General features: G+C 39.6%; 1 protein-coding gene across 1 annotated transcript in view; it reads left to right on the top strand.

Moving 5' to 3' along the window:
* The window catches only part of LOC145539734 (uncharacterized), a 32525-nt gene continuing 15073 nt past the window's right edge, over nucleotides 1-17452 (top strand). The window contains exons 1-2 of the mRNA XM_081573802.1: nucleotides 1-110; nucleotides 296-382. Of these exons, the coding sequence (XP_081429928.1) occupies nucleotides 35-110; nucleotides 296-382 (163 nt within the window). The 5' untranslated portion in view covers nucleotides 1-34. The remainder of the gene's footprint in view (nucleotides 111-295; nucleotides 383-17452) is intronic.

Genomic DNA, 17452 nt, shown 5'->3' with positions numbered 1-17452 from the left:
TTGGAGCATCGGTCCACAGGGACCTTCAGGTGCCATGGGTCCCCAAGGACTAAAAGGGGACCAAGGCGATCCTGGAGAAAAAGGAGCAAAGGGGGAGAGTGCATTTGCAGGTAAGAAAGCTCAGGGGGCTCTAGTGGGTGTGGAGGGGGCAGGAGGCCCTCTTCAGTTTAGCACCTCCTCTCATGCATCCCATGTCCTGATCCCACCCCCGAGATGCGTCACCCTTCCCTGAGCCCTGGGCTCTGAGTGACCCCAGGCAGTGGTGGATCTGTCTTCACTTGGCCTCTCTCTCCAGCAGAAGTTGATACTCTGAAGCAGCGGATGAGAAACTTAGAAGGAGAAGTAAGACGCCTCTGGAATACTGTCTCTCAGTATAGGAAAGGTGAGCTCCCTGACCTGACCCTGAGCTGGCACTGAAGGTGGACCTCAGACTGGGCCTCTGAATACTTAGTTGATTCTATTGACTCACTACTGCGGAAAAATTTTAAATGAAATCTGTACTCCAGAAATTGGAATGAGGCCTGAATGAACCACAGGCTCATGGAAAGGGGTGATGAGTACCCCTCCTCCAGACAGGAAACCAGCCGCTCTCCTTTGTTCCCAGGGACCAGAAGGACTGACCTCTCTGGCCCTTTTTGAACAGACCCCCAAGTCCCACCCCTCTTCTCAACAGACTTGCAGCCACACTGAGTATATGGGACAGCAGGTCTGAAAACAAAGCCATATCTCTCAACAACATGCAGCTCAGGCTCCTGCTAAGATCTTTCTCCTATTACTGAAAATATCCCCAATCCCTGGCAGTTTCTGAAATATAAACAGTTACACAATAGTGAGCAAACAGCTCTCCAGTACAAAGACCATGCCTGGTCACTCTTATCAAGGGAGTTTAGGGCAGCCTGTTTTTATTGCAAATAAGAAAAACAACTGGATCTAGTTAAGCCCAAGGGGGGCATATTTTTCTGCAGAGAATTCTGAATTGACTTGAGAAGGACTGGGTGGGTATAGGCAAACTTGTGCCACCTCCCTGGCTTCTGCCTCTCTCTGCCCATCCTCACCTCTTGGTTATCAGTTGGGAGAGGGGTGAGGGCAATATAGAGGTGTGGGAGTTGGAGGTAGAAACTACTGGATGTAAGATAGGCTCAAGGTTGTGTTGTACAACATGGGGAATACAGCCAATATTGTGTAATACCTGTGAGTGGAAAGTAACTTTAAAATTGTATTAAAATGCAAAAAAACAAAAAAGATAAATACCTGGTTCACAGGAGTCACTTTGTTTAGATTTGACTCCAAATGCAGCAAAGGGAAACTAGAATAATTATTTGCCCAGTAGAATGCATTGGTAATTGTGTCCTCTTGTTTCAATGAAATCTTATCACATTTTGAAACCTATTTTGGGTTTTGTATGCTCTTGCCTATGAGGAGATACCAGGTCAAGTGAAGACAGACACCCATTAACACAACAATAGGTTATGGGCTGGGGGAGGTAGAGGCTGCAGCATCAGGACACAAAGTAATAGATTAAACAAATTGAGAGAATGTCATGGGATAGATCATATTATTGATTGAATGTATTTTCTATTCTTTTCTGTCCAAAAGGCAAAACTTATAGGCATATTATGTGAATAGAGCTAAATTAGACATGATTCAATTTTGGGGTCACAATATTTCCTAAAAGGAGCAGGAGGTCTTGACCCACTGTGGACATTTGTATCAATAACCTGTCAAGGTAGTTAAATTTTTGGCAGGAGTACTTGGCTTAACAGCTTTGGTGAGGTCACACAGCATGCAGTGACTAGTGAATGGAAGTAGCCAGCACATGTTATGTTTCTCAAGTTAGTAGAAGTCAGTTCATTTATTTGGAGTTATCATGCATGTGAATAGCATTAACCTCACTTGAAAAGGTACTCTGCTCATATAGATTAAGACCTTGAAGAATGCTTTTTGATCAGGTGAAGATTCTTTTAAAATATGCTCAAATATTCAATAATCATGTCATCCTTGGATTTTTTTAAATTTCAAGTGGTTGGTATAACCATACTTTTCTGTGAACTCAGAAAGGAAAAGAAAAACCAGAAAATTCATGATATCTATTTTTTTTTTTAAGCAGTAGTGTTCTGGGGAGTTGGCAAATAGTAGCTCTTAAGGACACATTGAGAAATTTTAAAAACTGATCGTTAAACCATTTATAGATTGAACGCATGAAAATTAGAAAACACTATGAAGAAGTACGGAGAAGGCAATGGCACCCCACTCCAGTACTCTTGCCTGGAGAATCCCATGGACAGAGGAGCCTGGTGGGCTGCAGTCCATGGGGTCTCTGAGAGTTGGACACGACTGAGCGACTTCACTTTCACTTTTCACTTTCATGCATTGGAGAAGGAAATGGCAACCCACTCCAGTGTTCTTGCCTGGAGAATCCCAGGGACGGGGGAGCCTGGTGGGCTGCCGTCTACGGGGTCGCACAGAGTCTGACACGACTGAAGCGACTTAGCAGCAGCAGCAGCATGAAGAAGTACTTTTTACTTCGATGAGCTACTTTGCCAGGACACCACTAGATAGATGTATATGGTGAGCAAATATCCTAGTCCATAAACAAAGGTGAACAAATCTTGGCATTTGGATTGTAATTTACCTGCAATCACTGGCAAAAATGAGGCTAAGAAATAGGGTGATCTGCTATCATCCAAAACTATTCACCAAAAGTCATTAAAGTAGGCATATTCAAAATGTTTTTCATGCCCTTTGTGCAAATTTTCATATTATAATTCTCTTCAGAACAGAATATCAGTAAAAAAATGAGCGGGGCTAAGATGGCGGAGGAATAGGACGGGGAGACCACTCTCTCCCCCACAAACTTATCGAAAGAACATCTGAACGCTGAGCAAACTTCACAAAACAACTTCTGAACGCTGGCAGAGGACATCAGGCATCCAGAATATCAGTAAAATGTTGGGCTTTTAAGCGAATTAATATGCTTCCTTCTATTAGAGATGATAAATTATTTACCAATGGTTTTTGCTTTAGTTTTGAAAGGAAATGTAATGCCAGTCTACTTAGTACTTTCATGGTTAAAGATATTTTTATTATTTACTTTTTAAAGATACTATTTTATTTCCTATTTTATTTCATGGTTTGTAATATGGCATTTCTATTCATGGAATTTAGACAGTGCCACTAATGATATCAGAGGAAAATGATATTTTTCATCATAGAAGCATTTGGCAAATGTACTGTTTTTTTTCTATTATTTTTTTTATTTAAGAAACCATATCACTTAAGAGCTTTTTTTAAAATTAAAGTGTATTGAATTTACAGTGTTGTATTCATTTCTGCTCTATAGCAAAGGGATTCAGCTATATATGTAGCTGAGTATATATATATATATGTGTGTGTGTGTGCATATATATATATGTATATGTATGCACACACAGACATTCTTTTTCCCTACTTTTCATCATGGTTTACCACAGGATATTGAATATATCTCCCTATGCAATAAAGTAGAACCTTCTTCTTTATCTAGTCTGTATATAATAGTTTGCATCTGCTAACTCCAAACTACAACTCTATCCCTTCCCCATGGCCCCTAAAGAAGGTTTTAATTGAACAAATTATGGATCATCTACAATCAGAAATATTATACATTTCCCTTTGTCTCTAATAACATGGATGTGTATTCTGAAATAACTGCAATCAACATTTAAGTAAGACTTTAGAGCCTATTTTAAGTTTTGTTTTTAACACTAATATGTCATTTTCATACTTATATTGTCTTCTTAAAACATAATTTAAAATATTGCATTGTATTCTATCAGGTTGATATACTGAAACTTACTAGTTAACTTATTGTTTCACCAGAAGAACTTGATTTCCATTCCTATTTCTTATCCCTGGATTTCTGTGAATGCCATGTTTATTTCTGGAAAAGTCTGTGTCCCTACAGGCTTATTTCCCTTGGCAGCTGTCACAATAAATCAATAGTAGAATAATTTGCTGCAGCAAATAGTTTGTCCATTGTCTTAACACCATCTCAGAGATTCACCCTAGAGCGCCTAATGGCCAGTGTGGGTAATAGGATAATCACATGGGAAATGTGAACACCACCTGTTCCTTATAAGTTTAGGGCTGACGCTTCCTCACCAGCTGCTGCTGCTGTTTAGTCACTAAGTTGTGTCTGACTCTTTGCAATCTCATGGGCTGTAGCCTGCTAGGCCTCTCCTCTGTCTGTGGGGTTTTCCAGGAAAGAATCCTGGAGTGGGTTGCCATTTCCTTCTCCAGGGGATCTTCCTGACCCAGGGATTGAACTTCGGGTCTCCTGCATTAGCAGGAGGATCCTTTACCGCTGAGCCACCTGGCAAGCACTCCTCACTGCTGCAGCCTCTTATTCATTTCCCACCTGCACTGGGGAAGAGGAATCCCTTTCACATGAGTCGCTTCTGCTTCAGTTCCTACAGGGAATAATGAAGGCAGACTTCAGAAATTTTTATTTTTTCTCCTTTGATGCTCACTGTCACATTTTTCTCAGTTTTTTCTATATATGTTGTCTTTTTTCATCAGCTATCATTGTTCTGTTTTCTTTCATTATTTCCAGCATTGTTTTCTTTTCTTTTTTTTTTTTACCACATTGCACAACTTTTCTTAGTCTTCATACTTCCTTTTCTCACCCACATGTCTCCATTAAAAAAAATTTTATTTCTCTGATTTTATTCCATTCTCTTTTTTTTCAGTTGTCATAGCACAGTGTTAGAAGAGCTGTTTCTAAGTCAGGTTTTCTGGGTTAAATCTCAGCTCTATCACTTACTAGATGTAGGACCTTGGGCAAGATATTTGTTCTCTCTGTGCTTCAGCATTCCTATCTGTAAAATAGGAATAAATCTAATTCTCCCATAAAGTTGTGTGAAGATTAAATAAATTATTACAGCTAAATTGTTTAGAAGTCTGCCTGGCCCAAAAGAGTCTACTGTTTATATTCTAATTGCTTTACACTCTTTTTTTTTTTTTTTTTTACCTTGGAGCAAGCATTTATTTATTTTTTATTACACTCTTTATTTGTAGCTCACTTTATTTTTTTTATTTTTTTTTTAATAAATTTATTTATTTTAGTTGGGGGCTAATTACTTTACAATATTGTAATAGTTTTTGCCATACATTGACATGAATCAGCCATGAGTTTATATGTGTTCCCCTTCCTGGACCCCCCACCCACCTCCCTCCCCATCCCATCCCGCTGGGTCATCCCATTGCCCCGGCCCTGAGCCTTTGTCTCATGCATCGAACGTGGAATGGTGTTCTGTTTCACATATGATAATATACATGTTTCAATGCTATTCTCCCAGAACGTCCCACCCTCACCTTCTCCCTCAGAGTCCATAAAATTGTTCTATGCATCTGTGTCTCTTATTCTGTCTCGCATATAGGGTTATCGTTACCATCTTTCAAATTCCATATATATGCATTAGTATACTGTATTGTTGTTTTTCTTTCTGGCTTACTTCACTCTGTATAATGGGCTCCAGTTTCATCCATCTCAGTAGAACCGATTCAAATGTATTTTTTTTAATGGCTGAGTAATATTCCATTGTGTATATGTACCACAGCCTCCTTATCCATTCGTCTGCTGATGGACATCTAGGTTGCTTCCATGTCCTGGCTATTGTAAACAGTGCTGCGATGAACATTGGGGTACACGCGTCTCTTTCAATTCTGGTTTCTTCGGTGTGTATGCCCAGCAGTGGGATTGCTGGGTCATATGGCAGTTCTATTCCCAGTTTTTTAAGGAATCTCCACACTGTTCTCCATAGTGGCTGTACTAGTTTGCATTCCCACCAACAGTGTAAGAGGGTTCCCTTTTCTCCACACCCTCTCCAGCATTTATTGCTTGTAGACTTTTGGATAGCAGCCATTCTGACTGGTGTGAAATGATACCTCATTGTGGTTTTGATTTGCATTTCTCTAATAATGAGTGATGTTGAGCATCTTTTCATGTGTTTGTTAGCCATCTGTATGTCTTCTTTGGAGAAATGTCTGTTTAGTTCTTTGGCCCATTTTTTGATTGGGTCGTTTATTTTTCTGGAATTCAGCTGCAGAAGTTGCTTGTATATTTTTGAGATTAATTGTTTGTCTGTTGCTTCGTTTGCTATTATTTTCTCCCATTCTAAAGGCTGTCTTTTCACCTTGCTTATAGTTTCCTTTGTTGTACAAAAGCTTTTAATTTTAATTAGGTCCCATTTGTTTATTTTTGCTTTTATTTCCAATATTCTGGGAGGTGGGTCATGGAGGATCCTGCTGTGATTTATGTCGGAGAGTGTTTTGCCTATGTTTTCCTCTAGGAGTTTTATAGTTTCTGGTCTTACGTTTAGATCTTTAATCCATTTTGAGTTTATTTTTGTGTACGGTGTTAGGAAGTGTTCTAGTTTCATTCTTTTACAAGTGGTTGACCAGTTTTCCCAGCACCACTTATTAAAGAGATTGTCTTTTCTCCATTGTATATTCTTGCCTCCTTTGTCGAAGATAAGGTGTCCATAGGTGCGTGGGTTTATCTCTGGGCTTTCTATTTTGTTTCATTGATCTATATTTCTATCTTTGTGCCAGTACCATACTGTCTTGATGACTGTGGCTTTGTAGTAGAGCCTGAAGTCAGGCAGGTTGATTCCTCCAGTTCCATTCTTCTTCCTCAAGATTGCTTTGGCTATTCGAGGTTTCTTATATTTCCATACAAATTGTGAGATGATTTGTTCTAGTTCTGTGAAAAATACCATTGGTAGCTTGATAGGGATTGCATTGAATCTATAGATTGCTTTGGGTAGTATACTCATTTTCACTATATTAATTCTTCCAATCCATGAACACAGTATATTTCTCCATCTGTTTGTGTCCTCTTTGATTTCTTTCATCAGTGTTTTATAGTTTTCTATATATAAGTCTTTTGTTTCTTTAGGTAGATATATTCCTAAGTATTTTACTCTTTTTGTTGCAATGGTGAATGGTATTGTTTCCTTAATTTCTCTTTCTGTTTTCTCATTATTGGAGTATAGGAATGCAAGGGATTTCTGTGTGTTAATTTTATATCCTGCAACTTTACTATATTCATTGATTAACTCTAGTAATTTTCTAGTAGAGTCTTTAGGGTTTTCTATGTAGAGGATCATGTCATCTGCAAACAGTGAGAGTTTTACTTCTTCTTTTCCTATCTGTATTCCTTTTATTTCTTTTTCAGCTCTGATTGCTGTGGCCAAAACTTCCAAAACTATGTTGAATAGTAGTGGTGAAAGTGGGCATCCTTGCCTTGTTCCTGACTTTAGGGGAAATGCTTTCAATTTTTCACCATTGAGGATAATGTTTGCTGTGGGTTTGTCATATATAGCTTTTATTATGTTGAGGTATGTTCCTTCTATTCCTGCTTTCTGGAGGGTTTTTATCATAAATGGATACTGAATTTTGTCAAAGGCTTTTTCTGCATCTATTGAGATAACCATATGGTTTTTTTCTTTTAATTTGTTAATGTGGTGTATTACATTGATTGATTTGCGGATGTTAAAAAAACCTTGCATTCCTGGGATAAAGCCCACTTGGTCATGATGTATGATCTTTTTAATATGATGTTGGATTCTGTTTGCTAGAATTTTATTAAGGATTTTTGCATCTATGTTCATCAGTGATATTGGCCTGTAGTTTTCCTTTTTTGTGACATCTTTGTCTGGTTTTGGAATTAGGGTGATGGTGGCCTCATAGAATGAGTTTGGAAGTTTACCATCTTCTGCAATTTTCTGGAAGAGTTTGAGTAGGATAGGTGTTAGCTCTTCTCTAAATTTTTGGTAGAATTCCGCTGTGAAGCCGTCTGGTCCTGGGCTTTTGTTTGCTGGAAGATTTCTGATTACAGTTTCGATTTCCGTGCTTGTGATGGGTCTGTTAAGATCTTCTATTTCTTCATGGTTCAGTTTTGGAAAGTTATACTTTTCTAAGAATTTGTCCATTTCTTCCAAGTTGTCCATTTTATTGGCATATAGCTGTTGGTAGTAGTCTCTTATGATCCTTTGTATTTCTGTGGAGTCTGTTGTGATCTCTCCATTTTCATTTCTAATTTTGTTGATCTGATTCTTCTCCTTTTGTTTCTTGATGAGTCTGGCTAATGGCTTGTCAATTTTGTTTATCTTCTCGAAAAACCAGCTTTTAGTTTTGTTGATTTTTGCTATGGTCTCTTTTGTTTCTTTTGCATTTATTTCTGCCCTAATTTTTAAGATTTCTTTCCTTCTACTGACGCTGGGGTTCTTCATTTCTTCCTTCTCTAGTTGCTTTAGGTGTAGAGTTAGTTGATTTATTTGATTTTTTTCTTGTTTCTTGAGGTACACCTGTATTGCTATGAACCTTCCCCTTAGTATTGCTTTTACAGTGTCCCATAGGTTTTGGGTTGTCGTGTTTTCATTTTCATTCGTTTCTATGCATAATTTGATTTCTTTTTTGATTTCTTCTGTGATTTGTTGGTTATTCAGAAGCGTGTTGTTTAGCCTCCATATGTTGGAATTTTTAATAGTTTTTTTCCTGTAATTGAGGTCTAATCTTACTGCATTGTGGTCAGAGAAGATGGCTGGGATGATTTCAATTTTTTTGAATTTACCAAGGCCAGATTTATGGCCCAGGATGTGATCTATCCTGGAGAAAGTTCCATGTGCACTTGAGAAAAAGGTAAAATTGATTGTTTTGGGGTGGAAAGTCCTGTAAATATCAATTAAATCTAATTTGTCTATTGTATCATTTAAAGTTTGTGTTTCCTTGTTAATTTTCTGTTTAGTTGATCTATCCATATGCGTGAGTGGAGTATTAAAGTCTCCCACTATTATTGTGTTATTGTTAATTTCCCCTTTCATACTTGTTAGTATTTGCCGTATATATTGTGGTGCTCCTACGTTGGGTGCATATATATTTATGATTGTTACGTCTTCTTCTTGGATTGATCCTTTGATCTTTATGTAGTGTCCTTCTTTGTCCCTTTTCACATCCTTTATTTTAAAGTCTATTTTATCTGAAATGAGTATTGCGACTCCTGCTTTCTTTTGGTCTCCGTTTGCATGAAATATGTTTTTCCATCCCTTCACTTTCAGCCTGTGTGTGTCCCTAGTTTTGAGGTGGGTCTCTTGCAGACAGCATATATAGGGGTCTTATTTTTGTATCCATTCAGCCAGTCTTTGTCTTTTGGTTGGGGCATTCAACCCATTTACATTTAAGGTAATTATTGATAAGTATGATCCCGTTGCCATTTACTTTGTTGTTTTGAGTTCGTGTTGAAACATCCTTTCTGTGTTTCCTGTTTAGAGAAGATCCTTTAGCATTTGTTGGAGAGCTGGTTTGGTGGTGCTGAATTCCCTCAGCTCTTGCTTGTCTGTAAAGCTTTTGAATTCTCCTTCATATCTGAATGAGATCCTTGCTGGGTACAGTAATCTGGGTTGTAGATTATGCTCTTTCATTACTTTAAGTATGTCCTGCCATTCCCTTCTAGCCTGAAGGGTTTCTATTGAAAGATCAGCTGTTATCCTTATGGGGATCCCCTTGTGTGTTATTTGTTGCTTTTCCCTTGCTGCTTTTAATATTTGTTCTTTGTGTTTGATCTTTGTTAATTTGATTAATATGTGTCTTGGGGTGTTTCGCCTTGGGTTTATCCTGTTTGGAACTCTCTGGGTTTCTTGGACTTCTGTGACTATTTCTTTCGTCATTTTAGGGAAATTTTCAACTATTATCTCCTCGAGTATTTTTTCATGGCCTTTCCTTTTATCTTCTTCTTCTGGGACTCCTATGATTCGAATGTTGGGGCGTTTCACATTGTCCCAGAGGTCCCTGAGGTTTTCCTCATTTCTTTTGATTCTTTTTTCTTTTTTCCTCTCTGCTTCGTTTATTTCCATCATTCTATCTTCTACCTCACTTATCCTATCTTCTGCCTCCGTTATTCTACTGTTGGTTCCCTCCAGAGTGTCTTTTATCTCCTTTATTTCATTATTTATTCAATATTGACTCCTTTTTATTTCTTCTAAGTCCTTGATAAACATTTCTTGCATCTTCTCAATCCTTGTCTCCAGGCTATTTATCTGTAACTCCATTTTGCTTTCAAGATTTTGGATCATTTTTATTATCATTATTCTAAATTCTTTTTCAGATAGATTCCCTATCTCCCTCTTGTTTGTTTGGTTTTGTGGGCATTTCTCATTTCCCTTTACTTGCTGAGTATTTCTCTGCCTTTTCATCTTGTTTAGATTGCTGTGTTAGGCGTGGCCCTTCTGTATTCTGGTAGTATGGAGTTCCTCTTTATTGTGGAGGTTCCTCACTGTGAGTGGGGTTGGACAGGTGGCTTGTCAAGGCTTCCTGGTTGGGGGAGCTTGTGTCGGTGTTCTGGTGGGTGGAGCTGGATTTCTGCTCTCTGGAGTGCAATGGAGTGACCAGTATTAATTTTTGAGATGTCTATGGATTTGGTGTGCCTCTGGGCAGCCTGTATATTGATGCTCAGGGCTATGTTCCTGCGTTGCTGAAGAATTTGCGTGGTATGTCTTGCTCTGGAAGTTATTGGCTCTTGGGTGGAGCTTGGTTTCAGTGTATATGTGGAGGCTATTGGATGGTCTCTTATTAATTAACGTTTCCCCTGGCTTTCAGTCTTATTCTTGCAGTAGCCTCAAGACTTCTCCATCCATACAGCATCAATAATAAAACTTTTAGGTTAATGGTGAAAAGATTCTCCACAGTGAGGGATACCCAGAAAGGTTCGCTGAGTTACATGGAGAGATGAGGTGAGGGGCGAGGTTGAGGTGACCAGGAGGGGAAGAGGGAAATTCAAATGAGGAGAGAGCAATCTAGCCAGTAAGCACTTCCCTCTGTGCTTTCCACAGTCTGGAACCCTCAGAGTGGTTCACAGAGATACATAGAGGGGGGGAGGAAGGTAATAGAGGTGAGCATGAGTAGAAAGGGAGGAATCAAGAGGGGAGAGAGAGATCTGGGCAGTATCCTGTTCCTGAAGTGTTCTCCGGTACCCAGAACACCCTCAGAGATTCACAGAATTGGGTTGAGAAGAGAAGGAGGAGGGTAGGAGATAGAGATTCCCTGGGGGAGAAGAAAGAGCATCAGTAGGGGGAGAGAGTAATCAGGCCAGTGATCACACTCCTGAGTAAAAATGGGTCCTAAAGATTGGGTTCTTAAATGTACAAAACTGATATCAAATATGTAAAACAAAGATTAAAAATCAAGGGTAGAGGTTAGACTCTTATAAAACTTACAATATAAAAAAAAGAAGAAAAAAAGGAAACAGTGTAAAAAGAAAAAAAACAGTAAAACAGTAGGAAAAGAAACAGTAAAAAAGGTAAAACAGGAAAAAAACAGTAAAAAAAGAAAACACAAAAGGTATAAGATATATGTATGCAGTTTGTTTCAAAAATAGGGTTTTTTTTTTTGCAAGTTAATAGTGGGTTATGAAAATGAAAGTTAAAGGTGTAATAGAGGACTTGAAGAAAAAGGAAAGAAGAGAAAAAAAATTTTTTTTAATTAAAAAAAATTTAAAAAAAAATAGTAAAAAAAATATATATCCCAGACTTTCTCTGGCGCTATTGTGAGCAGTGTGGGGACTGCTCAGTTTCAGATAGATCCTTGTTCTTGCTTATACTTTTCAAGATCTATAGGTCCCTTTCAATGCAGTCGGTATTAACTACAGGGATTTTAATCTGTTGGCCTGTCACTTCCAAGACGCTTCCCTCTGTTTATTTGGCTTCTGTTTGGAGGTCTCGTCAGTATCTAATTTCCGCCCTGCAACAAAGGGGTGGAGGTGGTCTCTTTAGGTTCGCTTGTTCAATCGTGCTGTGCGGAGGGACGAACACTGCAAACCTGGCGTGTGTGTGGTGAGCTCGCAGTGTCTCAGCCGCACTGGGTTCGCCCCCGCTCACGGCGTGTGTGCTTTCCCCGTCTACCCTGCTCAGGCTTCAGGTTACTCGGCCGGGGAGCGCGCCCTGAGCTGCGTGCACTTCCCAGGTCTAAGCCGCTCAGGTTCAGGCTCCCGGTTACTCCACAAAGGCGCAGACTCGGTTTCGCCCGCGGCTTGTGCCGTTCCCAGTCGGAACTGCTCGGGCGGCCAGGAGTTTGGCGAACGCGCTCTCCCCTGTTGGGGCGGTGCGGCTTATCACCTCCCTGGACCCCGCCTCGGTTTACGGGCGCGCCCAGCTCCGGTGTGCTTTGTGTCGGTTCTGGGGAGCTGATCTCTGGCTGCGACCCTCCCGGCGGCTGTCGACCCTCCGGGATCTCAGGCAGTCTTTGCTTAGAAACTGGGAGCCTGTTTGCAGATTGGTAGGGGGTGCCCTCTCTGGGGCCGAGTTTGCCCCTTTCCGGCTCTGGCGGGCCCCACCTGCCCGCTGTGTCCGGCGGGGGTTGGGGCGGTCCGCAGCCGGCTAGCTCTCCTCTGGTATCGCTCAGTCCTTTGTTCTGTGAGCGGGCCGGCAGTGCCTTAGAGTTGGGCTTTTCGCGGGATAGTTCTCTCTCTCTGGCTGTCCCACAGTTTAGGTTACTATCTCACGTTAGCTCCCTCAGATTGCCCTCAGGGCACTTGGGCCCGGTCCTTACCCTAGGCAGTGCCCCTCGCTCCTCTCCGTTCAGCCCCCACTTGCTGGTGGCGGATGATGCGAACGTCTGGGGTTCTTTGCTGGGAGTTGCTTTAGGCACGTAATCTGTGGGTTTTATTTATTTTTTCTCCCAGTTACGTTGCCCTCCGAGATAAGAAATCTTCCCCCACACCCGCCGGTGAGAGGGTTTCCTGGTGCTTGGAAATTTCTCCTCTTTTACGACTCCCTCCCCGGGACGGGTCTCCGTCCCTAACTCTTTTGTCTCTCTTTTTATCTTTTATAATTTCTCCTACCTCTTTTGAAGATAATGCGCTCTTTGTGGATGCCTGACGTCCTCTGCCAGCTTTCAGAAGTAGTTTTGTGAAGTTCGCTCAGCATTCAGATGTTCTTTCGCTAAATTTGTGGAGGAGAGAGTGGTCTCCCCGTCCTATTCCTCCGCCATCTTAGCCCCGCCTCCCTGTAGCTCACTTTAATTCTCTTTGGCATCTCTGTCATTTCTTGAGCTATCCCCATTGATAGCCTCACATGGGTTCATTTTTTCAATTGCTTTGCTTTCACTTGTGTTCTCTTACACTATTTTTGCTCTTTTAATTCATTTCTGCATTTTCCTGTGCTCAGAAAACATAATTTCCTTTCAATTCCCTAACTCTTTTTTTGATATATTTTTGTTTCATTGGGAAATAATTGGCATACATCACTGCTATTCTCTAATCCTTGACCTCTCTTTACTGTCCTTAGGTTCCTTTTACTCATCATAGAAATGCAGTCTTCTCTAGGTTTTACATTTATTCTGTTTCCTTTAATATCTATTCCATTATTGTTTATCTATTTCTTCATCATTTGCTAATATGGCCAGTTATCTGTAGAGATGACATTTGTTCACATATTCTTCTTGTGTTTTATATATCATTTCTGCTTCTCTGATCATTTCTTTTTCCTTTTATGGTTATACAATGTTATAGGTCTTCTATTGCTTTGTGTATTTATTGATGAACATTTTTTCAATTTTAGTGTTTTTCCCATTTTTCTCTTCCTCTTTTTTCTTTATTTATATTGTGACGTTTCTATGTATGAATACTTCTATACTCGTCATTTCTTTGAATATATGCTTTCTTCTCACTTATCATTTGCTGTTTTTTCCTAAACTATTCTCTCCACCACCTCAAACTTTTTTTTCAATTCAATAAATTTATTTCTCTAGAGAGTCTATTCCTGATTTCACAAGCCTCCTTTATCTTATATTCTTTACCCACAATCTCCCTGTATTTTTCACATTCTTTACTCTTTTGTCCCTAGCATAATTTGAATTCTCACTTGCTCTCAATATTTTCTCTTAAGGAAATCTTGCATGATTTATGGAATACCATCAAGGAACTGCTGTACACATTATGGGAGTCTCAGAGATAGAAGAGAAAGAAAAAGGAGCAGTATATTTAAGGAAAAAATGGCTGAAAACTTCCCAAATCTTGGGAGGAAAAATGGACAATGAAACTAATAAAGCTCAAATGACACCAAATAGCATCAACCCAAAGCAGATTACTCTGAGACAAATTATAATCAAATTATCAAAATCAAGAAAAAAGAGAATTTTGAAAGTAGAAATAGAAAAGCTACTTGTCATATGTAAGAGAACTCCCATAATACTATCAGCAAATTTTTCAGCAAAACCTTGCGGTTCAGGAGAAAGGGCAGAATATAATCAAAGCACTGAAAGAGAAAAATTTAAACCAAGAATACTTTACCCAGAAACAATAATCATTTCAAAGAAAGAGAGAATGTCTTTCCCAGAAAAATAAAAACAGAGGGAATTCATCACCACTAGACCTGCTTATAGATCAATCCCAAAATCAGATTGATATTCTTTGCAGCCAAAGATGGAAAAACTCTATACAGTCAGCAAAAATAAGACCGGGAGTTCACTGTGCCTCAGATCATAAATTCTTACTGCCAAATTCAGACTTAAGTTGAAAAAAGTAGGAAAAACCACTAGACCATTCAGGTATGACCTAAATCAAATCCCTTACAATTATACAGTGGAAGTGACCAATAGATTCAAGGGATTAGATCTGATAGAGTGCCTGAAGAACTGTGGATGGAGGTTTGTGACATTGTACAGGAGGCAGTGATCAAGACCAGCCCCAAGAAAAAGAAAAGCAAAATGGTTGTCTGAGGAGGCCTTACAAATAGCTGAGAAAAGAGAAGCTAAAGGCAAAGGGGAAAAGGAAAGATATACCCACTGGAATGCAGAGTTCCCAAGAATAGAAGGAGAGATAAGAAAGCCTTCCTCAGTGACCAGTGCAAAGAAAAAGAGGGAAACAATAAAATGGGAAAGACTAGAGATCTCTTCAAGAAGATTAGAGATAGCAAGGGAACATTTCATGCAAAGATGGGCTCAGTAAAGGACAGAAATGGTAGGGACCTAATAGAAGCAGAAGATATTAAGAAGAGGTGGTGAGAATACACAGCAGAACTATACAAAAAAGATCTTCACGACCCAGATAATCACGATGGTGTGATCACTCACCTAGCCAGACATCCTGGAATACGAAGTCAAGTGGGCCTTAGGACGTATCACTATGAACAAAGCTAGTGGAAGTAATGGAATTCCAGTTGAGCTAGTTCAAATCCTAAAAGATGATGCTGTGAGCGTGCTGCACTCAATATGACAGCAAATTTGGAAAACTCAGCAGTGGCCACAGGACTAGAAAAGGTCAGTTTTCATTCCAATCCCTAAGAAAGGCAATGCCAAAGAATGTTCAAACTACCACACAATTGCACTCATCTCACATGCTAGCAAAGTAATGCTCAAAATTCTCCAAATCAGGCTTCAACAGTGCGTGAACCATGAACTTCCAGTAAATATGTCCTAGAAATCAAATACCTAGTGAATATAGACAATATCCTATTGTAATGAAACTGAGAGACTAGAACCTAATATTCCATCCACTAAAAAGAAATTATAACTGTTTTATGATAGAGGTGCTAATTATCACTACAATGGCAATCATATTATAATATATAAATATGTGAAATTAATATGTTGTACATCTGAAATATACACAGTGCTGTATGTCAAATATATTTCAATCTGAAAAAAAAGAAGTTCTTGCATTCCAGAAACTAGAATCCAAGTATGTTTGAATTTCTCTTTCATTATCTCTCAGGATCAAGGTAAAGAGATAATCTGGGCTAGCAATTTTGAATCAATATTTTATATCAAGTATTTTACTAAACAGTTTTTACAAGTTATATCATACAGTGTGAAGGATTAAACAAAAATAAATTTTCTATATCTTCTACCAATGGAGGAAAGCTTGGTTTGGTGCATTCACTGATGGGGAAGGGACCTGTACTGGATATTCAGCTCACAGTAGAAAATGAAGTCACATGAGGACATTGTAGAGAATGTAAGCAACAGGGCCAATTTGATTATGGGATGTTGTCCTTGATGACTGCTGTCAACACTAGAGAATAATGAACAATATATACTATGGAGACTCAATAAAATAATACCCATAATCCTAGTTTTCAGACCAGGATTCCTCTTTGGCCCTACAGTTTCAGATAGCTTTGACACAGGACAGCTTACGGACTGGTAGAATAATTTTGAATGGAATAGTTCATACAAAAAAGGGAAAAAAAATGTATTTAGTGATCAAAGAGACAGCTAGGAACAAAATAGTTAATCTAGAGGAAGCCATATTCAGACTACCAACAAATAAAGTAAAGCAACTTATTACAGATCAGGGTTTTACAAATGTTATAGTACCCAATAAGCTACGCGGGAGCTACCCTGGTGGTCAAGTAGATAAGACTTCCTGCTTGCAATGCAGGAGATACGGGTTCCATGATTGGTCAGGAACTAGGATCCCCCATACCTTTCTCCGTGGCCAAAAACAAAAGAAACAAACCAATAAGCTATGGGTTACAGGAACTTCAAAGAGGGCACACTGGGGAGAAGACTTGTTCTTCTGTTTTTGGCTGTACCATGTGGCTTATGGGATCTCAGTTCCCTGACCAGGAAGTGAACCCAGGCCACAGCTGTGAAACCCAGGAATCCTAACCACTGGGCCACCAGTTGATGGGGGTTCTTTGTACCTTTCCACCTTTGTACCAAGCCCCCCTCACCCACCCTTCTTGAACTCTCAAGAAGACATGTTTCTCTTGCTTTCCTCTGGGGTGTTTGAGACATCATTTACTCAAATCCTAGTAGTTAACGTTCATCCCTTGGGAATACATGTGGCCTTAAGTGGCTGAGTGGTACAGGCTCATTTGAATGGATGGTCAAGAAGGAATGTGCATAAAATAATGAGAGATCAGGCTGGTTGGGCATGTGGTTTATTCCTTTATCCCTTATCTCCAAGGTACAAGAAGAGACCACTTCTCTGGTAAGTTCTGAAGTAAGTGATTATGAAACAGAGGTACATTGGTTGCCAAGATCTTGGGTTTGAGAGCCCTAGGAGCCCATACAAACCCTGCCCCAAATCCACCCTCCCCTACCCCTTGATAACCTAATCATCTCAGTTCATTGGCCTCCTCCTTGGTTGGAGTTGAGACACAATTATCCCTGGTTGAGAACTGTTGTTCTCCAAAAGGTAGGAAGATAGTGGTTTGGGGTATATCTGAGTCTCTGAAAGAGTCATTTGTATCCAAAAAACCATGATCCTGCTTCAACTGGCTTGCAAGACCCTGTGTTCTTCTGTTCTGCATGGAAGGAACGGAAATTCAACCTCAACAGAAAAGTGTCTCTCCTAGTACAGCCTGAAGAAAGAGTGGTGATTCTAACTAAGGTGCTTTTCTTCAGGACATCGTGGCTGCTTATGTCTGAACATCTGTACATAAGAGATGAGCTTATAGTCATATCAAGTGGG

Source organism: Giraffa tippelskirchi, chromosome 2 (assembly GCF_054371585.1).
Source record: "Giraffa tippelskirchi isolate mGirTip1 chromosome 2, T2T-mGirTip1v1.2.pri, whole genome shotgun sequence".
Classification (NCBI taxonomy): domain Eukaryota; kingdom Metazoa; phylum Chordata; class Mammalia; order Artiodactyla; family Giraffidae; genus Giraffa; species Giraffa tippelskirchi.
The sequence above is the reverse complement of the archived record's forward strand: the minus strand, read 5'-3'. Positions and strand labels throughout refer to the sequence as shown.